The sequence below is a fragment of the Notothenia rossii genome (assembly GCF_949606895.1).
Source record: "Notothenia rossii genome assembly, chromosome: 12".
Classification (NCBI taxonomy): domain Eukaryota; kingdom Metazoa; phylum Chordata; class Actinopteri; order Perciformes; family Nototheniidae; genus Notothenia; species Notothenia rossii.
The window spans coordinates 17,999,736-18,026,262 of record NC_136911.1 but is presented as its reverse complement, the minus strand read 5'-3'; the positions used below and the strand labels follow the sequence as shown (position 1 = coordinate 18,026,262).

General features: G+C 42.2%; 1 protein-coding gene across 3 annotated transcripts in view; it reads left to right on the top strand.

Annotated features, from left to right (window-relative positions):
* Positions 1-22,125, top strand: part of LOC307026579 (enhancer of polycomb homolog 1-like) — a 33,747-nt gene extending 11,622 nt beyond the window's left edge. For 2 of the 3 annotated variants that reach the window (XM_079662095.1, XM_079662093.1), the window contains 13 exons: positions 2,705-2,864; positions 4,509-4,654; positions 5,060-5,266; positions 5,963-6,111; positions 7,106-7,259; positions 8,483-8,641; positions 9,187-9,276; positions 9,618-9,766; positions 10,909-11,321; positions 15,944-16,065; positions 17,190-17,331; positions 17,453-17,831; positions 20,627-22,125. In XM_079662095.1, the coding sequence (XP_079518221.1) occupies positions 2,765-2,864; positions 4,509-4,654; positions 5,060-5,266; positions 5,963-6,111; positions 7,106-7,259; positions 8,483-8,641; positions 9,187-9,276; positions 9,618-9,766; positions 10,909-11,321; positions 15,944-16,065; positions 17,190-17,331; positions 17,453-17,831; positions 20,627-20,699 (2,283 nt within the window). In that variant the 5' untranslated portion in view covers positions 2,705-2,764 and the 3' untranslated portion in view covers positions 20,700-22,125. Of the gene's footprint in view, positions 1-2,704; positions 2,865-4,508; positions 4,655-5,059; positions 5,267-5,962; positions 6,112-7,105; positions 7,260-8,482; positions 8,642-9,186; positions 9,277-9,617; positions 9,767-10,908; positions 11,322-15,943; positions 16,066-17,189; positions 17,332-17,452; positions 17,847-20,626 lie in introns of all 3 variants that reach the window. The other variant, XM_079662094.1, reaches the window with a different exon arrangement.
* Positions 22,126-26,527: the final 4,402 nt, after the last annotated feature.

Here is a 26,527-nt window from a genome sequence, read left to right as displayed (position 1 = left end):
ACCAACATAATGATTACATTCAAATGAAGTACATTATTCAAGTTTACATTAACTTTGGAGAATAACACGGGAGAAATTAGCGGAAGCGCTCAATTTTCCTCTCTCCCCCTCTCTCCCCCTCTCCTGACAGCCTGTCAGTATCTCATGCAGCTCACTGATCCAGTAATGAGTGACCCGACAGTGAAGAATAAATATATTTATAACTAGTTTAGCTAGTTCTAGAAGTAGATCAAATAGCTAAGTGTGTTAGGTCTAACTCTTAGTGTGTGTTTCCCGCTCACCGGTCCGTCACAGCGGGTGGAGCTGCAGGTTTCTGCTTCACACACGTTGCATCCCGCTATTTTACTGTCTTTTTCGAACACATTCAAATACTGCCAGACCGGTGAAGCCATCTTGGCGAGCTTGTTTTACCGCGCACAGAGAAAAGTAGAGATGTCCCGATCCGATCACGTGATCGGGGATTGGAGCCGATCACGTGATTTTCAAAAGATCGGAATCGGGAGGAAAAAAATCGGGGATCGGGATTAAAAAATTAAATGTTACAAAACAAAAATGACCATGTTCAATTCTTAAAGTCATCCTGAGGCATTAGTTTTGGCATCATGTATGTGTTGCTTCTTTGGGGCTTGTTTTCATAGACCTGGTTGATTATTTCTCTCAAATCTGGCAACAGAGTGGGCAGGGCGCAGTGTCTAATTGTAGCAGTAAGCGAACGAGTACAGATAAGCTTTATTTTGTTTTGATCCAATGCTGCACAACTGAACTGATCCAATGCTGCTTTGAAAAAAATAAGCTATATCCATGTTGGATAGAATATCCAATTTAAATAAAAAAATAACCTTAAGGGACAACTTGAATGCTTTTTTTTTTTTTTTCTCTTAATGCATTGCATAAAGATCGGATCGGGAAAAATCGGTATCGGCAAATTGTCAAAAACAAATGATCGGAATCGGATCGGGAGCAAAAAAAGGTGATCGGGACATCCCTAGAGAAAAGTGTCATGTATTTGACGTCATGTGATCGGCTCTCCTGATCGGCCTTTATAGAGAGCACGGTCGATCGGCAGAGAGTGAATATCGGCCAATCAATCGGAGCATCCCTTTCATTTGCAATCTGTATCAGCAGCAAACAGGTGTGGGAATCTTTAAATGAGGCCTATAAGTTATTCTGGCATATTTTCAACAGTATGCGATTTAAAGTTGTTCCTGGATTCTTCTTAGCAGCACATTTGAATTCAGTGACTCAGTTTACATAAAACATTCTGCGCCGGCTGAGTTCAAGAGTCAAACTGTGACTCATGGCTGTGTTGCAGAGTTAGTTAAAGCAACAGATTGTTTGCTGGAGAGACTTGCAAATATTTAATCTATGATCCCATGTGCAACAGTATCGGTGTAAACTTTGGGACAGATTTCTTTTCAGACTTACTTTGTGACTTCTGCGAGTTGCAGTAAATAATAACAATGAGTCACTGGTGTAAAATGAGGGTTACCTGTGCAGGTCTCAAGATGCCAGAGAGCGCGCGTGTGTGTGTGTGTGTGTGTGTGTGTGTGTGTGTGTGTGTGTGTGTGTGTGTGTGTGTGTGTGTGTGTGTGTGTGTGTGTGTGTGTGTGTGTGTGTGTGTGTGTGTGTGTGTGTGTGTGTGTGTGTGTGTGTGTGTGTGTGTGTGTGTGTGTGTGTGTGTGTGTGTGTGTGTGTGTGTGTGTGTGTGTGTGTGTGTGTGTGTGTGTGTGTGTGTGTGTGTGTGTGTGTGTGTGTGTGTGTGTGTGTGTGTGTGTGTGTGTGTGTGTGTGTGTGTGTGTGTGTGTGTGTGTGTGTGTGTGTGTGTGTGTGTGTGTGTGTGTGTGTGTGTGTGTGTGTGTGTGTGTGTGTGTGGGGGCGGGCATAGCGTGCTATGACAAATATTATGCTCTGCCTGGTTAGACGTGCCTTGACAAATAAGAGATACGAAATACCAGGGAAATAAACTGAAAGGAATTGAAATGGATTTGGGGAGATATGTGATTCTGGCAGCCTGTTTTAAAATGCTTTGTTTTTGGATAATTGCCAGAACATTTTGTACTCTTTATATGTGCAGGCCTTAATTCCCATTACATGCCTCAGGACTAATACAGAGATGTAGAACAAATTCGTAAGGGTGCACCAATTTATATATTCTGCAATGTAAAAGAACTGCTTCTGAGAGAGAGTTAATTGGCAGTGATTATTTACAGAATTATTTTGAGTGATCTTTTGGTTTTTCTGCATCAGGTAGTGCATTGGTACTTTAGTAGGCTGTGAATACTTTTCCAATTGCTGCGTATTAATGAAATACAGTTTCTGTCTACTTGTTGATGAATATATTTTTCACTTTGCGCTGCCAGTGCGAGTATGTAAAGGAACAGGATGTCATCTTCAATATCTGATAGTTTTATGGTTTAGTCCTCTCTGAAGTATACTCGTGTTCCTCATCTGGAAACTAATTTTAAAAATGTGCATTAAGCCGCTTTTTTATTTGTATTCCAATTACACAACAGTATTCTTATTTATAGATGCAGTTCCATACACAGAAGTGATCATTATGAAACAGTTATTGTCTACTAGTTGACACATCAGATGCTCACGTTGCCGTGCTTGTGTGAACATGTCTCTGCGAGGAAAAACAAAAACGATTTGGGAGAAGAAGTGTGCAGACAGTGTCAGTAACACCTGTTTCCTCCCCCTCCAGGAGCACCATCTCCAGCGGGCCATCTCGGCGCAGCAGGTATACGGCGAGAAGCGGGACAACATGGTTATCCCCGTCCCCGAGGCGGAGCGCAACATCACGCACTACGATTCCCTTTACCCCGGGGAGTTCAAGATGCCAAAGCAGCTTATTCACATACAGCGTGAGTAGAGGAGGATTATCCCTTCAACTGTGTTTGTGGCCTGTGAGCACGTAGTGGTGTCGTCGCCGGATATGTCTGATTTCACAGGCTATAAGCTGCTGAGTGAGAGATTTGTGTATTTAACTTCAGCCCCAGTTGCGTAAGATTGCATGCTAAAAGACTAATAGAGTTGTCATGTATAGGGATACATCGATTTCTTAGTCCATACTGACGCTATATAACTATTTGGCTGATGCTGCTATTTCTTAAAATGTTTTCATTTGTGCCAGAATATTTTCCTTTTTCCATAATATCTTGAATTAAGAGCTTTTCAGCCCTTTTTTAAAAGTGTTTCCCATCATCACACCCGCAAATTGGGTGACGTGCAGAAAACTATTTTAAAGAAATGGGCAAAAATCTGCCTTTTCATTGGTGCACCACTCGTCATATATACTAGATACAAAACCTCCCCACCATATGGGGATAATCAGACTCAGCAGTGTTGCAGATTTCATATGGCATGTAAATATGGGGACAGGACATCTCATATCTGTCTTGTGTGGTACAGTGGGTTTGTAGTCATCCCTAGAGGTTCAGAGAGCAGATGTGATTTCAGAAAATGTTCTGAAGTGTTGGAGCGGTTGGAAGAGGGAAGAGTTTCACGCTCTATTCTAAATTTGGATTTGGCATGTTTGCAGAAGCTGAAATGATAGCTCTGCAACCAAAAGGAAGTGCAGCCTGTATCAGCCGTCTATCATTTGTGTTCCCGCCTTGGATTCCAAACTTCCCTCTGTGCTGTAATATATTGTGCGAGCATAGTTTGTTTTTCTGGTTGCAACAGTGATGTGTTGAAGTTCCCTCTTCTGGAGAGAATGGAATCACACAACAGACTGGAAGTCACATGAAGAAGTATATCTCAACATACAATTACAACACATTTCTTGTTTTGCTATCGACGCCAGCCATGACAGGTGTTTGAACAGCAACATGTAGACCTGAGGAGTTATCTAACAGTTTAAATACAGGCTGGTGAAGAGGATCACTGCATACCTTTTACAAAGCCTCACCTTCTGGCAAGTTAACGCCATGATTAGAGCATAGTGACAGTGATGTTTCTTTTGCTGTTCACAGCATTTCATGGATAATAACAGACACTTTTCATATTCGACCAGACTTCCATGTTATTGTCTGGAGGATCTCCAGGCCAATGGCTGCAGATTCTGGCCAGACGAACCGTAGCCACGGGCAATATTTATGAGCAAATATCTGGTCAAGTTCCCAGGCTGGATTCTGGGGTTCGCCCTGCAGCTTCATTGAGTTGGGGAAGGCACATAAACAAACACAAGCTCAGTGCTCTGCCATAGAAAAGCGTGTGTTTGTTTATTTAACAAACACAGTGACTTGTTTATTGCCTGAAATGCACTGCTGCCTAATTGTATGACTATGCATAATAACCATGACGTGGAAATATATCACTAATACTTAGAAAGGGCTGCACAACGTGGACAAATAACTTAATTGCAATTATCATAATGACTTGATTACTGGGTAATAAAGTCTTACCAGAAGCAATGCTGTGTCTACTTGAGGTTGCTGTGTTCCTGGTGATGCCTTTTTTAAATGAGTGTCTGTCTCTTCAGTAACCAGCCCTTCTCCGTCCCACAGCTTTCAGTTTGGATGCGGAGCAGCCAGACTACGACCTGGATTCAGAGGACGAGACGTTTGTGAATAAGCTGAAGAAGAAAATGGAAATCACAGCCCTACAGTTTGAGGAAATGATAGACCGCCTGGAGAAAGGCAGCGGACAGCAGGTATCTATCAGTCTGTGTGGGAAGAAAACACTTGTTTGCATGTTGTTTGCATCTCTGGCTTTACTTACACAGACTGAAATACTGGTTCTCACCCTGTCATTTAGTCCATCCAAAGGTGGGTCATAGCCTTGATCTTTGGTTTCATAAATAGTTTCAAACACTTTTTACACAACAAGGTATTGCATTCTCTGAAAACTCAAAATCATACATCTGTCAAACTTAGAAGTATAAGTTTACTAGACTTGCTAAAAATGTGTGTTTTGTCATGTTGCTGTTAAATGGACTTAAAGTTGCTTAAAACCCCTGGCTTCTCTCTGTGGTTTGGTCTCACTGTATTCTTCTCCATGCATCCCAAGAGGACTTGTTACCTTTTAATCGCTCTGTCTCTCTTCTGTTGCCCCGCAGCTCGTCAGTCTCCAGGAGGCCAAGCTGCTGCTGAAGGAGGACGATGAGCTGATCAAGGAGGTGTTCGACTACTGGAGCCGCAAGAGGAAAACCTGCACGGGGGGGTCCCTCATCCCCACCTGCAAGGGGGAGAAGAGGGACGGCTCCAGCACCAGCGACCCCTACGTGGCCTTCCGCCGACGGACGGAGAAGATGCAGACCAGGAAGGTAGGAATCCCTCCATTTGAGCTTGTATGGGCTCTCGCGCCGCTACATTGGATAGTCATTATTACTAGGGATGTCCCGATCACCTTTTTTTGCTCCCGATCCGATTCCGATCATTTGATTTTGACAATTTGCCGATACCGATTTTTCCCGATCTGATCTTTATGCAATGCATTAAGAGAAAAAAAGCATTCAAGTTGTCCCTTAAGGTTATTTTTTTATTTAAATTGGATATTCTATCCAACATGGATATAGCTTCTTTTTTTCACAGCAGCATTGGATCAGTTCAGTTGTGCAGCATTGGATCAAAACAAAATAAAGCTTTCAGTACTCGTTAGCTTACTGCTACAATTAGACACTGCGCCCACTCTGTTGCCAGATTTGAGAGAAATAAGCAACCAGGTCTATGAAAACAAGCCCCAAAGAAGCAACACATACATGATGTTGTGTAATTTGAAACCAAAACCAAGGCCTCAGGATGACTTTAAGACTTGAACATGTTCATTTTTGTTTTTTAACATTGAATACAACATTTTTTAAAAAGTATTTAAAAAAATTAATAAAAATCCCGATCCCAGATTTTTTTTTCTCCCGATTCCGATCTTTTGAAAATCACGTGATCGGATCGGGACATCTCTAATTATTACACTGAAATCACAGTTCTAAGAAGCACTCTTATCACTTCCTTTCTGTTTCCAGAATCGAAAGAACGACGAGGCATCGTACGAGAAGATGCTGAAGCTGCGCAGGGACCTGAGCCGAGCGGTCACCATCCTGGAGATGATCAAGAGGAGGGAGAAGAGCAAGAGGGAACTGCTGCACCTCACACTGGAGATCGTGGAGAAGAGGTAAGAAAGACCAGCAAGAGTTGTTTGTTGGAGTCGTCTGTGAGAAGCTGATATTTGGGTGTCTTTTCACTTGAGGGTTCATATAAGATACATTATTATATCCTATCCTGTCATTCTTTGGCAATGTTCTCTGGTGAGGTTTAAAGTGAACTGTGTATCTCCTGATGAGTGTCAGACCTGTGGTGTTTTGACTCGTGTGGTTTACATTCATGTTTGATCAAGGTTTTGTTTACTCGTTAATAAGTTGGAATCCCAAGCAGAGGTCATTAGGAAACGTGTCTGCCAAGATTGATGCTGTAAAGAATTCAACAGCCCTTTTTCTGTATCGTCAGGCGTCGCTGCATGTGTTAATTGGGGGCGCAGTTATGTACAACGCCTTATCAATTTAAAGCTCGCGTTATTTATTCAGCAGTGTCAGGAGCCAATTAGCTTATTGACTTCTCCGTGTGGATCTTTTCACGAAGTACACTAGACTGTACGTTAGTATTATTTTGTGTTTCCATTCATTCTTTTCTTACCCAAGCAACACTTTGAGTTGTTCTTTGTTCCCCCTGTGGAGCCTTTGTGATCCATCTTAACATGACATGCGAATGGAATGAATTTGCTCTGAAAGTAGCTGTCAGTGTAAGCTTAAATTGGACCCTTCTCCTTGAAGTGCTTTTGATTTGTAGTGACATTTCAATTTCCTCTTGTTATCCCGGCCTGGTTTCTGCCCGTGCATCTCTGCCAGCGTTCACTCCCAGATTGGACCCCTCCACTCTCAATAGATCGCTTCCCCGGCCCACTTCATGATATTATGCCGGCATAGAGAATGTGTAGTCTGACAGGAAGTAGTGGTTTTAGGATGCTCCTGTGTACTGATGTTAAGGTTGTTTTTTGTCCTGTCATGGCTGTATGCAGTGGAAAGCTTCAACCTACAATCATGTTGCCAAGTCCTGCAGTTGATTTGTAAACATCAGCTACCAACGCCTCTACCTTTTCTTCCTTTCTTCAGGAATGTAATGCCAGACTATGGCAGTGAGGTGATGGCGGAGGCTCTTGCACAGCGAGCTCTGGTGAAGCCTGTCTACACCATCCCCATCATTCCCCCGTCCAACAGCAACCAGTACAGACACCAGGACCACTTGGACATGAAGGACTACAAGAAGGTAAAACAATCCACATGTGCTTCCTCCTAATAATGTCCTAAATCTATCCTTTCCTCCTCGATTAGAGAGAAAATGTTGACTAATTAAAGTGGCAACTAGGTATGAATTATTTAAAAATGATTACCATGAATGTGAATAGTTCTCAGAGGAAAAATAATGCACATTTATTTTTCAAAGGACAATACGTTATAGTGTCAAATGAAAGGCTCTGCTCAAAAGACTCGCACTATAACACTTCGGCCTCTTTCACACATGCAGTGCAACACATCATTCGAAGAGCTTTACGTGTGAATGCAAATGTGCGACATTAACCAGACTTTAGCTTCCCAGCTAACTAGTTCAAAGTCAGCATAATGCCCGATTTTTGCTCACAGGGGAAAATAGTGAATTTCTGTTCCATGAATTAGTCCGTGATGTTTCTATCATGCAGCTTGAGAAACCTTAAGAAACCAAAAAGGGTGGAGAAGAAGGGTCATTTTACAGACAAATGACCCTCTCCTCTGGACATGGTTCAGAGGTCATGCGGGAACACCACTGAGTGAGATTAAGGCTGCTTGGTACATATTTAAATATGCTGACTCCTTCAAACTCAAACCAGTTAATGACAAGCCAGGCTGCCATATGTTTCTGCAGTGTACGACTTCATTACACAGCAGTATGGTGAACTCTGAGTCATTAAGACTTCATTAGCTCCAGTGTCCAACAACCCCCTCCTCTCCTCCAGTTTCCCCTTCTTTTCTGCCTTTTCCTCTACCAGCTGGTTGACTTCTCCCTATTGTTTACCGATGCTTATTTAGCTATATTCCCCCCCCCCCCCACTCCCTTCCTTGTGTTGATTTGATGCAGCAGTCCTCCACTGTAGAGTCCCTGCCTCTCTGTTTGCTTTGTCTAAGGCCTGAATGGGATCTGACTAATCCTAGTAGAGTTGGAGTCTGTTCAGTCGGGGAGGGGTCGTCCCGATGGGGAAGTCGGGGTGAACGGTGGCACGGGTCGCTTGAGAAGGGGGGGGGGTCAGCCATCTGGCTAGGCAGCAGCATCTGGCACATGCTGCCATCTGCATATCAATGCTTCTTTTACTCGTGGTTGTTTCTACACACACTAGACGGCCACCAACAGTATTGCATTGCATCTTTAAATGCCTTTCTGATTACGCACACTGCCGTTATAACATTATCACGGTCCCCCCCCCCCCCACCCCCCTACCCCCCTTCTCCTTCTCACAGCCGGAGAAGACAGAGGCAATAAGAACCAAGAGGAAATACGAAAAGAAACCCAAGATCCCGCCTCTGTCAGCGCCTCAACATTCAGGACCCTCCGTGTTCAATCCCAAGGACCTCAACCAGTACGATTTCCCCAGCTCAGACGAAGAACCCTTCTCACAGGTAAATTCCTTTCAAACGCGAGTGTTGTGATGTCATGTTGTTTCAGTTCAGTTGTCATATGAATATTTATATTAAAAACAGAGGGGGAAAGCTGTAATGCCCCTATGGCTGGCCGATATATCGATATGATATCCTTAGCGTAATATGAGACTAGGTATCGTCTTAGATTTCACGATGAGAATACCTCATGGGGACATTGGGTTTCATGAACATTTTAGAATAAAATAAAATATTTGAGAAGAAGAAGTTATAGGAAAACTGTACAATAAAAGACTTAATAAATAAAATATGATTAAAGTATTCCTAAAACATAAGTTACATTTAAGAATGTGCAGTAATGCCATTTCCCTGGATTTCTGATGATTTCTCAGCATTTTATTTATTTCATTTTCAAGCAACATTATTTGCATCAATATGATTTTTTTTTTTTTTTTTTTCAGCAAATCTTAAAATACAGCTTTGCCAGTGATATGCTCACCTGTGTGAACAAATGTGTGGTTTCAATCCTTTAATCTTTATTAACTTACGTTGCTTTCATTGTGTAGATCCATTCAGGTTCTTCAGAGGCAGAGGAGGAGAATGACCCAGATGGCTGCTATGCGTTCAGGAGGAAGGCCGGCTGTCAGTACTACGCTGTGAGTGCCCTCCTGTGACTCCTGGTTCTATTTTTAGTGCCAACAGCAGCAGCAGCAGGCTGGCCAGACTGGCTGTTAGTCTTCCACTCTGCTGGACCAAACAATGCAATACAAACACGCTGCGCTTGCCAGTGTCTTATTTGTCGCCCTATATTTTAATATGCGACGTCTCGCTGTGTTTTCATATAACATAACATTTAGCCGGCAATTTTATACATAGTGACTTACAAAAAGTGCACTGCTTGCATTATATTATATTTTTTGAAAGCCTATTGTTTGGACTTGTTTTCTTATAGTTTTCAATCAAACATTTTTTCATTTTGCTCTCCTCCTCCCTCCAGTCTCGTCCGGAGCAGAGTGGCAGCTGGCCCTGGGTCAGCCCGTCTGACGGGGGTCTCGGAGACTCTCGCTTCCGTTACTGTCTGACTTCGCTGAACGTGCCGCGGCGATGCATCGGTTTGGCCCGGCGCCGGATGGGCAGAGGAGGAAGGTGAGTTCAGTCCCACTGAGTGCTCCACATAGAGGTTTGATCAGGGAGGCTTGGATTGTTCCAAAGGTACACAAGCGAAATGGAAGTGGATCGCTTCCAATACATTTAAATAAATCAGAAAAATATGCATAACCTCATATTTTGAGAAAATGGTAATCCTGTTGCCAAGGGCTGCACGATTAATTGGAATTTGATCAAATGTCCATTATTGAATAGTGCAATATTCAAATTGAAGTAGGGTTAGGGTTATATACCGTTGTTTGTCTAATTTGCATTTATTCTAAGTGATTGTAACTGGGAAATTCTGGTATAAAATGAAGTCTGATCAAATGTAAAATTGTAATTGAAGAGTGCAGGAATGCTGCCAGTGCCAATATTGAGCGGGGGGGAAATGGAGCCAAGTGTTGGCAGTAGCTGCTGGGGCTGTTTACCATACCAGCTCTTTGGCAGGTGACCAGCGTTCATTCGGCGGGCTCATTTTATTATGAATATCAAGCTGGCTGCTAAAACGATAAACATGAGAGTCCCTTTTGGGGGATTCGCCCGCCACTGGCCTCTCGACGAATCAGGACACTAAGAGACAGGTTCAAACGGCAGCATGTCCTTCAGCTCTGCCTCCTATCTCCTGAGTAATTACACACACGAGTGAATTAAACACAGACTGGAGGAGTGGGCCAGGTGATGTTACGGGGGATCTGTTTCACTGACTCTGATGAGATTAGCAATAGCATGTAGTGCGTGTGCAGAATATGTGATTTTGTATCTTTGTTTATGCACAAAAGCCGTGTGACCTGTTGGCATGAAATCCAAAATTGTCACTATTACAATTTCTTCAACAATATGACTTTTGCTCTCATAACAACCCGCAAGCTGAATTTCTGGAGTTTAATTATGATATCCGCGTGTCTGTAAACCTTCCGTTTTTATGCAATACCCAGCTGTATTAGCTCAGTACTAGCCAAAGGCACATTGTAATTACATGAATGGTATGCAAGGAATATCCACTCTTGTGCAATCCCTCAAAATAAGCAAAGGATGTTGGCGCTGTAATGACCTGCTAATGACTGCAGGATGTTTCCCCTTCCATCTGACCTCAGATCCTTGTTGAACAGCTCTGATGTGCACGTTTGTTTCTGTTTCAGGGTCTTGTTGGACCGAGCGCACACAGAACTAGACGCCGTCTGTCAGAGTTTGGACTCCGACCCGGAGCCCGAGCCGCTCTCCTCTCCACTTCCACGCTCTCCGCTCCGCAACTCCAACGGCAGTACCTCAGAAACCAATACCTCGCACGCCACCAGCTCCTCCCACCCCCCCGCCTCTTCATCGCCATCATCGCCAGCCCCTATGGACCTCAGCCAGATTCTTTTGAACATTAAATCCAGCCGCTGGAGGCACTTCAGACCACGGACGCTATCCCATCACCCCTCGGGTGGAGGAGACTTGTCTCGCAGAGGATTTAGGGATTTTAGCCGCACGGTGTCAGGACTAACCCGGACTCTGTCGGGAGGAACCAACTCCCGGACCCGCCCCGGACCCCCACCCCCCCCCATCAACGGTGAGTCACATTTTTTCTCTGCCATGCTGTGCGCTGTTCTGGCATTTTACATCTTAAAAGTTGTTTAACATTTCATTTACTAATAGTAGTTCCATTTTAGAAGTATTTGGTTGTTTCATAACATTGAAAGTAAAGGTGTCTTGGCATCACAATGAGCTAGGGCTGTACCCGAATATTCGTTCGTTGGAGTACTATTCGGGTTTCAATTTCGTTATTCTTTTTTTGTTTTATTGAAAACTCCAATATAAACGTAAGAGCTTGTGCCTCTTCGGGGGGTGCTAACACTTAACCATAAACGCTATTGTTTACTTTCTCCGTCTTTCCGTCACGTTGTTTCCATAGCAACAACAACTTCCTGTCAACAGCGCTAACTGTCCTTCAAAATAAAAGCATGCCCATACAAAATAGGAAACCAAGCCAAATTACACGACATACTTAATTGGCGTATTCGGGAAAGCCCTACAATGAGCCCATTTAATTTTGTTTTGATAAGCTTACATTTTACAAAGTTCTTTGTGCGCTGTTATTAAAGTAGTTGTTATTCAGCCTGAGCATCTTTCAGTGTCTCTCTAGTTATTTTAACAACTGCTGTTATCAAAGGTCATCCATCTGTTTGAACCTCTTTCTTCTAGTGTGTGTGGTCCGACACACTTAAAGAGCAACTTCCAGGTTAAAGACACCTGTGAATAAATGTGTAGGAAAATGATGAATACACTAGATTTTCCCAAAAATATACAGAAATATACACTACAGTGACATCTGGCGTCGTTTTTTTGTAAGACATTTTCACTTCCGCATAAAAAAGCCTCGGCACGTGACCTATCTTGGTGAGTGACCGGCGTTAGCTACAGAATGCTAGCTAACGTCACATCACAACATTGTGAAGTTAGCTATCATATATTAGGCTATAACTAAAGTAACATTGATAATATTGTAACGTTACTGGCAGGACTGTTGATACTGATCCATAACAGAAACTAATGCGCAAGTATCAGCCGTATCTCGCGTTACCTAATGCAACTCCACACTACGGTGCTGTGTACCGGTGGAGAGACACGAGATACGGCTGATACTTGACGATCTGGCGGAGAAAGGTTGTGGAGCCTCCGTTGATATGCCGTTGTAAATGGCTTGATGGAAAGCAGGTGTGTAGTCGGGGAGGGTGCACAGCTGATTGCAGCAGGTGAGTGGAGGTTGAGCCGGGAGCCAGGAGTGACAGCCACCACGCCCACACAAACAACACAGACAGGGGGAAACAAACAAACACAAAAGAGACGGCTGGAGTAGTACAGCCACCACAGCGTTACCTAATGAAACTCCACGTCTTACGGTGCCGTGTACCGGAGGGGAGAGAGAGAGAGCGCAGCGAAGGGGGGGGGGGGGGAGAGAGATGTAATACGGTTTCCTGATAAAGCTGTGTGTATGTGCTGCAGGGAGGTGGATGCACAACGCACCCAGGAGCGAACGCTAGCTCCGGTCCTTTTTACTGTGGACTCGATGTCCTGACAGGCTGGTATTTGTGCAACCTGCACAAACACAATACTGCACCATGATTACAAATGGTGAAATACAATGTAAAACTACCGAAAAATACCAGCTCACTAAAACACAACCGCTCAACTCAACGCAACTACCGTAATTTTCGGACTATAAGCCGCGCCTTTTTTCCTATATTTCGACGCTGCGGTTTATATAACGGTGCGGCTAATCTATGGATTTTTACAGCTAACGGCCAACACCTTTAACTCTATGGGCTCTATGGCCGGTCCGCGGACCCCCACCTTTAAGCGGCGGGTTCCAGCAGGAAAAGCTGGAGGCCGGAAAAGAGTGAGACAGGTAGCGCTCAAAAGTAAAAGTGGAACCGAGAGTGGTATGCCGCTGCTGCGGCTTATATTCAGGTGCGGCTTATAGTCCGAAAATTACGGTACTAACTATACCCGCGGTCAGAGAGCGGAGATGTGTCCCCTTTGTGATGTAATATGACGCGTTTGACGTATGACCTTAAAAAAAAGCCGTTTTTAAGAGCAGAGCTCAAAGTTGCTCCTTTCCCTCTGAATTCCTGCCCTTATGTCTCGTAAAACATATCAAATCCTACATTCACTTTTTTAATTATAATTTTCAAGCCAGTTTAAGCATAAATGTAGAAGAAAAAAAACCTGCAAGATGCTCTTTAAGTTAATTTAGTGTTACTTATTTTTCATTTATTTATGCTTGAAGTTTTTCTTGTTTAAACCTGCTGCCAGGTTATCTTTCAGCTTGTTCTTCAATGTGATCTTACTTTTTGCTATGACATGTAATCCTGTGCTGTGCGCTGTATCACCATTTATATAAGCTAATGGCATAACTCTGAATGCTTGCCGCTTTTCTTTTTGTCTAAGGTAGATTGCTCTGCTGGTGAATCACACAAGGTTTCTCTTTCATCCCCCGCTCCATATCACAATACATTAGTTCCTGCTCCCATGTCATGGTGGAGTCGATTAGAAAAGTTATTTTATGAATAGATTCCTGAGAGGTGTTGGCCTGAGTCTGGGCTGGTGGCTGCAGAAAGGGGCACTGGGTGAATATGTGAAACACCATCAATAAGTCTTGATTTCAGCGTAGTTGGTAAAGTTGGATCGATCCAGATTTGCCAGTCCGGTGTACACGCTTAAACAGGTTTAACCATAAGACACTGTTGCATGTAAAAATGAACAGTGTCATGGCACTCAAGCCAACTTTAATCGCAATTGTGTCTTTAAATATTCCTTTTTGATGAAGTGGTCACTGCTTGATGAGTATTGTGCATCTGATACATGTTTGTATTTATTGACAAAACATCTTCAAACTAGTTAAACGTGGCGGTCTGCAAAAGGTCTCCAGGGAAAAGAGGAGACCTTATTTGAGTTTTTCATGTTAGTGATCGATGCTTGTATTTGTAGAAGAAATACATATTGCTGCATGGAGGGCTATTCCAGTCATTAAAGTGGAATGAGGTTGAAGACATAGATTATTTGTTGAGGATTAAGCCCACAGCTTGGAGGTATGAGTGGGTGTTGCTTTCTTTTTCATTCATCTCCGGATTAAACTCACTGATTTGGGAATGTATCCTTCCTTTCCCCCCTCAGTTGGAGTAGGTGTTATTCTCTGTGAAGGCCTCTCTGATGCATTGTCAGGGGGTCCGCGGGGTCTTAAAAAGTATTAAAAGTTGATCAATCAATTTAGCCAAAAATTAAGGCTATTAAAAAGCATTTTCCAAGGTATTACATTTTGCAGCTTATTTCCAATAAGTATATCAATTGTCCAAAGAGGTTGTATTCTACAGTGTTCCTGAATGTAATCATTGCGTAGGTGTGTAGTGTGATTCTGTGGAGTTTATTTATGGAATCCCGTTGGATTTAACGTGATCTGAACAGGACATCGCACGCTCACTGCTTGATACCGCACGAAGCTCCGTTTACGCCGGTTGTTAAACATCGTTATGGGGACATTTGCATCCAAACGGTTGGAAGATAAGGAGGAAGGACAATCAATCCTGTATATAGTCAATCTGAGGTAAAGTGTGTCGCCAATAGGGATGGGTATCGTTTGAAATGTATTGATTCCGATTCTGCTTATCGATTCCGGTTCTTATCGATTCCCCGTTTCGATTCCAAAATTGTAAAAGAAAGAGGTCAAACTTTTAGATAACAAAAATATCTTCATTCTTTTAAGCTTTAACTGACATTTTTACAAATAAAAAATATACATGCAATACAAATGTATTGCACAATAGCTGCGCTTTATTTGAACTGAGCTATGCATGTGGCCAGCTATTAACAGGCATTACACTGTGCCTTGTCTTTTTCTTTCTTAGTGTAGTGGAGCCTCACTTTAGAGCGTTTACCGCAATCCATCTTTGGTGTTATGAAGTGACTGAGCTGGGTGAACTGTCTACGGGAGGGAGGGGGGGAGCCTCGCTGCGGGGCAACTGTGGATCTCTGTCGCCTGTCAGGGCAACTTACATGATTTTTATCAATAAGACCGGTGACAGTTGTTTTAAATTAAGATATTTGCACAGTGTCTGTACAGATGTGCACTTTTAGCTTTATTTAAAGTGTGTTGTCTTTACAGATTTATGATTAAGTAAAATACTCTCTTTGTCAAAAAATGGTTTTACTTCATTGGTTATGTTTTTTTGTGACGCAACCAGTTTTTTTAATGCAACACACGGTTTGAACCCACAGGTAGAAGAACCTGTAGCCTGAACCATTATGCAAATTCAGAAAAAACCGTTGCATTGTGGCCTCAGGAGGGTAAACTGTGTGTTTGATAAGCCTCAAACTGGACTTTCAAGCTTGTGATCATTTAGTTTACCTTGAACCCTGGAGCATCACGCCCACATCTCCAGACACTTGTGTGGTTGTGTTCTCTCTGTGAAAGCATTCCTTCACATACATTAATTTCTGTCAGTTTCTCAGAACATTGAGGCATACATTTTGCATGCATACAAATCTTTGTTTGCCGTTCACAAATCCAAACCCTTTCTGTTATGTCTGCTCTCTGTGCACACTGCTCTGCTCTGCTAAATGCCAAGTCAACTGAATGAACCCCTCGGTAAGAGATGTCAGAGTTGTGGTTGTGACCGGTGTCCCTCCTGTGCTCAGTGTTCACGGCGGAGCAGTACCAGCAGCACCAGGAGCAGCTGGCCCTCATGCAGAAACAGCAGCTGGAGCAGAGCCAACAGCAGCAAGCCAACAACCCTGCAGTCCCAACACACAACACACAGGTCAGTGAGCGCACACACACACACACACACACACACACACACACACACACACACACACACACACACACACACACACACACACACACACACACACACACACACACACACACACACACACCTGGGAGCACCGGAACACACCTCTGCATCCCCTGAGTTGAACTTTTAAACAGATCAATATCAAATGTTATGGGTGTAAAACTACTGAGAGGCATATTAGCACTGCCATGGTGCATTATGGGCTTTTTGATTTGGTCTTTCTCCCGAAAAAAAAGGTCTGCTGTTAACACAATCTGAAGAAATGTTGTTTTACGAAATAAAATATGTCAGTTAACACCTCACTGGTGCATTTAACATTTGTTATCAAGCGACTCAATGAGACTACTCAACGTCATCATGCCGATCATTAGCCACCTTTAGCTTAGCGGTGTTGACATAAAGTAATGCGACTGATGTAGTTATAGCCAAATATTAGCTGGTTCCTTCTGGTGATTTCATTTAAGATATCATTAAAGTATTGTTAATTTGTTGCGATTATCCTGATATATACAGAGGTTCATTTCAGTGATATTCCAAAATCCAATCAAAAAACAAATCCCACTGCTTTGGCATCCTACAAACATACGTCATCACTGCAAGACTCTATATGGAAATATTTCCCAGGTGAAGGTCAGCTCAGCCTTCCTCAGGAAAAGGGACACATCCTCATTCCCACGAGCAGTGTTAATACCATTGGCTTACTTCCTGTCTGGCAGCAGAGGTGCTGACTCTGCAGTTTTTATACATAAGTAATTACAACTTTATTTATATAGCATCCTTCTCAACACGGATGTACAAAGTGCTTTAGAGTACACAGGACACAATTCAAAGTACAACTATAACATGTAGAATAAAAGGCATAAAACAGCAGCAGGTAATACATAGGATAAAACACCAATAAAAAGACAGCCACTAACTCACCACCTCCGACGACCCAAAGGCCTGTCGGAACAGGTGGGTCTTTAACTGCCCCTTAAAGATCTCTATTGAGGCCGAGGTTTTTATTATCTGGGGGAGTTTGTTCCATAACCTTGTACCCGAGCGTTAAACGTTGGCCCACTCTCACATGTTGTCTCTCCGGTCTCCAGGCTCTCATGTCCAAGACGTTGGACCAGGCCAGCGCTCAGTTTGCTGCGTCGGCGCTCATCACCACAAACCAGCTGCTCACCTTCAAGTCCAAAGAGGAGCTGGTTCTGGGGGGCGGGGTCAACGGGGTCATGGCGGGGGCAGGTAGGAGACCCTAAATGTTACCTGCTCTATGTCCCGCAGGACAAAGATGTGATAGAAGCATGCTCTGTGGATTCATCTTGAATTTTTGTATTTACATTTCCATAATTGTCTCTCTCTGCAGGTGTTTTCAAGGGCTTGCATCTCTCCGGGCCCCCCGCCCTCCACCAGACCACCCAGTCTCCCCGCACCCCCCCCTCCATGGCCCCCGCCTTCCTGCAGCCCTCCTCCAACTCGGCGTCCCCGGCCGTCCCCACCTCCCTCACCTCCACCTCCACCCCCGGCGCCCACGCAGCAGCCGCGCTGGGGATTCTGGGATGCAGCGCCGCCAACGCCACCCCCGCCACCACTCAGGTCCTCATCGGGAACAACATCTGTCTGAGCGGGCGCCACATCCCCCGGACCCTCGGCCCCGTGCCATCCTCTGCCTTAAAGCTGTCGGCCTCCACCAACCTGACCATGCCCAAAGTCTCCGGGGCGGCGGCCATGGAGCTGGGCTCGAGGTGAGGGGAACACAGGTAGCATTTTCTCACAATCATTGGTATAAAATATCCTTCATAGTCTTTCAAATACCTGGGAGACTACGGGAAAATATATGAATCTGTTGAACTGCATTTTTTTTGACAAAACCCTTTACGCATTACCACCATGCAGATCCGGATAGCTCAGACATTTCAAAAAAGTCTTAAAGTCTTGAATCTATGTGAACAAACACCAGTTTGACATTACTCTCGAATGAATGACAAAAGAAGATATTTGTTTTTGCATTACTTCGTACTGATGCAGAATAAACACATGTGTAGCCACAAGCGGGAATAATCAGCAGAACCAAAGCTGCCGCACTAAGTGGGCGATCAGACGAGACACCACAGAAAAACACCCGTTAATATATAAATACATAAAAAGCAGGAATGTGTTTTTAAATATGCAACACAAGATAACTTTATTGTAAGTTTGTCCCCTCTTGTTGACGCAGTGTTGGATTACTTATTGTTTGTTTGTGGATGAGTGAGCTAAGCCTCTGCATCAGCAGGCGATCCCTGTGTTCAGTCGAAATAAGCCGACGTGTAGTCTGCCAAAGAGAAATGTGAATCCACATAAATCCGTCTGAAAGAAGAAATGAGTGTTCCTTTAGAGATCACTGACTGATATACAGGACAGTTAGAGATACCTCGTTAGGAAAGTGAAAACAGAAAGACATCAGCCTAGTTAAACTCTGCCTACCTACCCAGGGTGTCCGCGGGGTCTTAAAAAGTATTAAAAGTTGATAAATCAATTTAGCGAAAATTAAGGCTTTTAAAAAGTATTAAAAAGTATTAAATGGCATTTTCCAAGGTATTAAGAAGTCCCACAGCAACGACAACATGAAACACCCTTTAATTTACTGAAACGACATGTCGGGAAACCCCAAAAGGCGGCCCCATGCATAGCGCGCCGTTTCGTTGCCTTGCTCCGCTCTGTGTGTGTGTGTGGGGGGGGGGGAATAAACGACTACGGTAACGGGTCCCAAGGTGGGAAGACCGGCATACGCAACGCTCTGGGGGTCCAACGGCTCCGTGTGTGCCCTATATGATCTTTTTCTGATAACGATGAAAGAGCCCGCCTCCCTCTCCCCACGTCTCCTGCTGCTGCTGGGCTGTCAGAAGAGGGGGAGGAAAAGAGAGGCAGTCACCGTTTATTAAATATTCTTATATTATTATACAGAGAACAGAGTCGTTATCAATTTGTTTTAAAGCTCAATAAATAACAAAGAAGACCTCTGACCGGCACTTTCCTAATTTTGTACGGAAGATTTAAACTTTAACGGACATGTTGACCGGCGGAACATTTTTTTTACGGAAACTGCCGCACGGTCCCCTCGTTCCTTGGAAAAGGCGGAGAGGTGGGTGTTTTTCATCTGCTGGTGGACTACCTGAGAGATACAGCAGGAGAACACGCCGTCCACCGAGGAGAATAAACAGAAGGGCAACCATGGCAACCATGCTCCGGGTTCTTCTTCGCTGCTTTTGGTGTATTTCGGGCGGCAGCAGCGCCACTTACAGGCATGACATATGTACTACATCGTTTCCAGCATTTCCAGCGGTCTACTGTTAACGGACACATTAATGAATCGAATGCGTGTGAAAGGAAGCCTTTTTTGCGCTTGCGTATGCGTTTTACCGTATGCGTTTTACCGTGTGGGGCCGGGGTCTAAGCCAAACTATATACGGTCACAGAGATCTGCTATTTTAAAGTAAAGTCAACACATATAGACCCTAAATATAGTCTATATTAAGAACGAGAAAAGTCTTAACATATATATCCTTTTTTGTAAACATATGACAAATGTGTGAGGGTGATGACGTCAGAGCATCCTCTATGTGCCAGGGCTTAGCCCCGGACAGCCCCAGCCCAATTTAACCCCTGGGTATTTGTGAGGGAGCTCCTATATGGCATTACCCCGCTGAAGCTCACCAAAGTTTAATATATTTCATAGTTCAAAGTTTTGTCAATTGTTTTGTTTATTGGTCAAATACTGGTTTCTGATGTTTTCTGAGGAGTTTTACTGGAATGAAAGAGCACAGAGTACAGAAGCAACAAAGCAGCATACTGCATTAAACCTGACCTTCACAGAGAGGTTGAAGTTCATGTGGAGAGGAGGCTTCAGTAGTCTGTCTACACTCTGTTTAGTTTTGCTATCTTACAATCAATATAGTAAATGTGAGGTAAAGTGTGTTGCCAATGTAACCGGTTAGAACTCAAAGTTGCGATGAGGTCTTAAAATGTATGGAAAGGGTCTTAAAAAAGGTCTTAAAAGGTATTAAATTTGACTTCAGGATTCCTGCATATACCCTGCTACCTTCTCCTGATATCTTATTCATACTATTTTACCGTTGTTTAAACTGTAATGTACATATTAAATATTGCAGTACAATAAATACATATAATAGTTTTTACATAATTATTTTCATCTTTTATTGGACAACTGACTTTAACTTGTGTCAATGTACATATCTTAATTTTATTTTAACTATATGAACTTTTATACTTTAACTTATATTTAAATAAATATATATTTTTGAAATATATTTTCATTTTATATTTTTAATGCACATTGTATACTATTTTTTTAATATATATTTATTGGGCATTTTACTCTATTAATTTGTGTTTCTATAAACCATAGAATGACTAAATAAATACATTATGTTTTTTTATTTTGCACATTCTGGCTCCCACCTCTGATTCTATGAATAAATTAGCCGTTTATTTTTTGTATCCTGAATGAACCCTGACTGAGATGTTCCTCTGTCCTCAGGGATAATCACGACGAGGAGAAGCCAGCACTGAACAGTATAGCAGACAACACAGTGGCCATGGAGGTGACGTAGTAGCGGGGGGGGGGGGTCCCCTCTTTAGGTGCTGTGCATCGTAGCATCGGGAATGCAAAGGGACAGCAGGACTCTGATGCAGACTGACAGAATGATCCTCATCTCGCATACTTTTTCAACCTTTTTTTTTTTTTTTGTTAAAAGTAAAAAGATCAACATGTAAATTATGAATATGGCAAAAATTAGTATCTGTACAGTAACTACATATTTGTAATATCCCCCTTGTATATATTACTTGAAATACAGAACTGTCCATTTGTGATGTTTTGCACTTGGGAAAAAAAAGAAAGCCAAGTAACCTGTGGCGGTGAGAGGCGTGTATAGACAAGAGTTTTATCATCATGTGCATGGTGCGGAGCCTGCTGTTTTATCTATTTATTGTGCTGTGTTTACAGTTTCTTTATTTTGCTTTGTTCTGTTTTTTATTTGTATACTGTACCTTTGTTGGTTTCTGTGCTGTAGTAAATGTTAGGTAGCTACGGACTCCTGGGTATTTTTGTATATTGTGAACACAAAGCAGGTTCCCCCCTCCCCCACGACGTTTATTTCGGGTCCCTGTGCTTCTCTCTGTGGATCATGTGAAAATAAATGGTGACATACGGACCGGAGTCCAGGAGAAGGAGGAAGAGGAGGAGGAAGACGAGGCGCCCCTCTTCCTGGAGCTTCCATTAACATCGTCCCAAACACAAGTAACAAAACAGGGATGAAGTCTCTTCCCAGAAGCCTTTGCTGCTTCTGATTAAAGCACTATTTTTTGTGATGTTTTCGTTCATGGTTTTGATAAATATTAATGCTGCTTTTGTATTTTTGTTTTTTTTTAAAAGGGGTTGTTCTTCATTTTCATGCAACCTTTTATATTTCTTTTATCACAGACATTTTTTTTGTAAAACAAAAATTCAGTTATTTTTGTATTTTTATTTTGTTCTTGTGGTAAACTTGATTGTAAGCTTTCCGTTAATTGAAAGACTTCATTCTTTTGTTAATTTGTTACTTGTTCATGCATAGGTGATAAGGGAGGTGAATGGGCAGTTATCGCTGTACGTGTTTCATCATTCCATTTTTTAATAACAAAAAATGCTAACGAGGGGGCAGGGGTGGGAAGAACGGCAGTTTTCTCCACTCTCACTTCCCCTTTTTCTTTATTTTCTTTGAAAAAATAATCTCCAGACGGCTGCAAGGCCAAAAACCACAAGTATTGGGTGCCTTCCTTTGGGGAATTTAATGTACTCTCTTCTGTGAAGAGTTAGGCACAAAGGCAGCATTACTTAGTAGTGCTTCTCGTCTTTGTCACAATCTGAATGCCCAGTCCAATGGCAGGATTTATCCTTGAGGTTTACTTGTCCCACCTGGAGGCTGAAAAACAAAAAAAAATGTGACAGAACTCTCACTAAAATAAGACAATAAAGCCCAGGGCATTAAATGTGAACTGTTTGGACTCTGTGTCATTTATATACGTTTGGGTGTGTATACGTTTGTTTGTCTGAAAGGATCTGAAAATATAGGTACAAAGTTACCATTCCTGAGATTTCTCCTATTACCCCAATGCAATTGATTTATAGAGCTCACAGCATTTGAGAAAATATGATAAGAATAGTCTGAAGTTTTTATGAAATACTGAAATATATATTTCTGTGATTTCGACAAGAAAACACTATTGCTTCTTTCCTACAAATATTAAGCTATTGCCAGCTTGGTTAGCTTAGCTTAGCATAAAGACTAAGTAGGGGGAACTTGCTAGCTGGTTAGGCTAGCTAGCCCAGCTTGCCTTTTTTAAATAATGTGTTAATGATACACTTTACAAAATAAGCTCATATGCAGGTTTTAAACATGATAAAAACCAGTTAAAGATATGCAACGGACTCCTATCCCTTTGCCAGTAAACAAGTATGTTTTCAGTCGGGCTTTCCTGGGGTACCTCAAAAAAGTGAAGGGTTGAAAGTTCCTTCTCTTTAATATCAGTGACTTATTCAGTCTTTCTTCTAAACTCCAAAACCAGCAGAGGTGATTTTCTAATAGAGGAACCACAAAGACAGATTTTGGCTGTGAAATGTGTGTGTTCCAGAGATCAGCTAGGTCAAACTACTTTTTCCATATAATAAATAATTGTCTATACCCCTGTTGATTTAAATGATAATTAATTCATTTCAACGCATTGCATAAGGCATCGTGCCGGAAAAGGGATTAAAATTAGATCTATATTTCCATCACAGGCGATAAATAGCGTCAGTAAACAGGTTTTTGGCCCTGGGAATAAATGTTTATTGTAACGTCTTCCATTAAAGACAAGAAGGGGGCGGGGCTTCACTGACCTTTTGTGACTGTACTGGTCCTGCTGTACATCTCCCTCCTTTTACACTTTTTTTGGCATCAGTTTCTCAGGGAAAAATAAAAACAGTCACTAATTCCCTGCAGCAGATATCACTTTCCCATCGGGAGCCAAATTACTCCAAAGTTGTCCAATACATCCGAGCTGGAGCGCTGCCAGCTGCAGATCATTTATGTGAGAGAGGAGAAATCAGTCAGCGGTGAGACAACTGGCCCTTCAAACTATCTGGGGGGGTGGGGGGGTGTAACTCTGCCTTCTGTACAGAGAGAGGTTTTTGGTGGGGAAAAAATAGTTTTTGTCATCAGCTTTTCTGGGTGTTAAGAGAAACTTTGTGGAAGAAATAAATCGCTGATATCCTCCAGGGAAGATAGCTGCAGCTAGAACGTGTTTTTCCATTAAATTCACTGCACATTTTTATCCTGGAATGACTGCCTGAAATGGTCTCAACTTATTTTAGTTTCTCTCAGCTGTTATTCAGTCTGTAAAGGAAACTTAAGCAAGTGTGTACGGCTCCAGGAATAAAACTTAAGTTGCACAAATCACAATATGTCTCGTACTTTAGGGATAACACGTAACTTAATGCTTTAATACCAGAATTCCTATTGCAAGTTTTTTCACTGGGGACTTTCTCTTGTCAATGCCTTATTTGGAGTCACATAGTATTTATATATCTGCTTGTTCAATCCAAAAATGTCTACTATTATGAGACGGACAGTTTACAAAAGCATATTCAATCAAAAGAAGGGTCGTCTCTGTGAAATATAGCTCTCACTTTTCCATGCTTCCTCAAATTCATCCTCCTGAAGCCTCACTGAGAAAGAAAAATATGTCTTATTAAAACTGCCATGTTTACTTTTGGCTTTTACAAAAAGTTTCCTCTGCATCCATGACGCATTTCAGGACCAATGCAGACATCTGAAGGAACTGCAGTGTCAGAAACACGCTGCAGCTGTTGGACCACCTCTGGATAAGATGTCCAGATCAGGGCTGTGATTGGTCGAGCTCTGTGTCTCCTGCGGTGTCAGACAGCAGGTGTGACGCCGGAGGCATTGGTGGTGACAAACCCCACGATTCTGTGAAAGAGGAATCCACTTTCCAAGTAATCACAAAATGACGTGCACTGAATAAAGTTAGATCAGGGGTTGGATTGCATGTTGAATTAGATTTCCGAGGCCATGGAAACACTGGAGTCAGTTGGTCGTGGCCATGCTTCTGTCTGCAGAGGAAATGACTCAGACTGTGGACAGTGAGGTGAAGCAGCAATATGTAAAGTCTCTGAAAGCAGTTCTGAGAAACTCAAAGGTGTAGAGGTGCTGCTGGTGCACTAACCACAGTGTATGCATGTCCTCCTTCAGCCTTAGTAATAGTTATAATAAAATGTATTTGTATGAGACTTTTTGCTTTACATACAATTAAAGGCAAAACAATTACAACAAATAAATGAGAAATAAGAACAACATGTGCTTATTGGCCTTCTTGACAACAATTAGATTTAAAAAATCTGGAAATCTGCAGGTTTGAAACGCTTTAATTTTGTGGGTGACTATATTGATTGCAAAAAAAGTGTGATTCTATAGAAGTCTATGAAAAAAAGATTGTAGGCTACTCCTCACAGTAACACCATCGTAATTATTTTCCTAATAAGTGTAATGTCTTAGTTGAAAGTCAAAAATTTTTTTTTTTTTTTTTGTGTTCTTGTTCTTGTTTTGTTTGTCGACCTGACTCATAATGTAAAGCGTCTTTGGGTCTAGAAAAGTGCTATATAAATCCCATTTATTATTATTATTAATACAGCAAAATTACAATTTTTACCCTTTCATAGAGTGTTTTCAGTTCATGAAAGTTCATTTGAACATTTTCGGTTGCCTCAAAATGTTCAGTTCTTAGCTCCACCCTCTAGTGTCACTTCTTGTTCCAAAAAAATGCAAGATGGCAACTGTCAAAAACCAAGATGGCCTCAACAGAAAGCCTTTGTGTACCAACTTTTTTCTCTCACTGTTTTACAGTTATTATTTAATATCACACGGCTAGAAAAACTGTTAACATTGGTCTCTACTGTATTGCCCTATTGTGAGTAAGTAAGTGTCAATGTGTTCCTTATCACATTGACACTGAATTTAGGCAAATAATGGAAGAAAAGTACATGGGGTGAGAACTAGCAGAGGTAAAGGTACGATTTTTCCGTTTTTTACTTTAAATCAGTGATCCTGTGGGTTGTGCTGCACTGCTGTGAAACATCAATATTGGCTAACCTCTGGCACACTCTTCTAAAAGCAACACATGAAACCAGAGCATGCTCAGGCTCGCTTATAGTATCTCCTCTTCTGAAGTGTTTATAGCAGCTGCTTGCTTCAGTGTGTGTCTGCTGTCTGGTGCGTGCAGAGGCTTTGTCGGAGCATTTTTTGCTACAATCAGCTGCCGTGTCAGATGATGGTTTTATCTTCATGTTGTCGCCCTCTGGCTCTCTAACAGGTTCGGCTGCGTTAGTCTCTGCAGCTCCTGCAGGCAAAAATACCTCATTTTAGAAATAGCGAAAGAAATGTAATGTCTGTTCATTTTCTCTTTACTTATGTTACCTAAAGGATGTGCAGCCTACAGAAAATCATTTTGACAAATGCCTTACCTGCTGTTCCAACTTTGTGCAAAAATGAGTGCACAGGCCAATATATTGGGACTTTGTGTTCCTTATTTATCTGGATTTGACTCAAAGAAATAATTCCATATTAAGGGAAATAAGCTTGTTTTTCTTCCGCTAATATTTGCAATGGATGTCTTTTGCAAAAACTTGGTTCCTCAGGCTGCCGCTGTACCATCTCAGATGAAGGCATTTTCTTTGAATGACTTTTGAACATTGCAAAGAACACAGTGCCTTGTTTAAATTGGCCCTAGTATGTTTTGGGGGTTTGTTTATTTCCTTTAGTGTGTGATATAGGTTGGTGTGCATGTAAATAGTTTGCAAAGGCTAAAATCCCAAAGTTCTCCCACACACACTCAAGTGACATCACTATGTAACACTCTCCCTTCTATTGGCTAGTGTTCTACCATATTGCACATGATAGGCTAAACATCTCTACGCGGTTGACCAATCAGAGCAGACTGGTCTCTGGTTTCAGACAGAGGGTGAATAGAGGTGCTGCAGTATGAGAAAAATAAAGAGCTTTTTGAACATTAAAGCATGGAGACATTTCACATTAGAGACACAAAATACAATTATAAAACCTTGAAATGAGAATACAAGGGCCCCTTTAAAAGTTTCCTATTCATTTGTTTTGAAGGCAATGCCTATGGAATTGATAAGATTTGAATGACACCAGTGCCACGAGAGTGTGAAGAATGTATGTTTAATAGTTGCATTTTAAAAACACTCCCAGTACTGTTGTCATCTTCCTTTGTGACATGAATGCATGCTTTGGACCAATTCTACATTTCTGCCATGACCTCCTTCTTTTTGAAAGTGTTCCATCTCCAGCAGTCACTCTTTGCTTCCTCTCTATCCTATGTA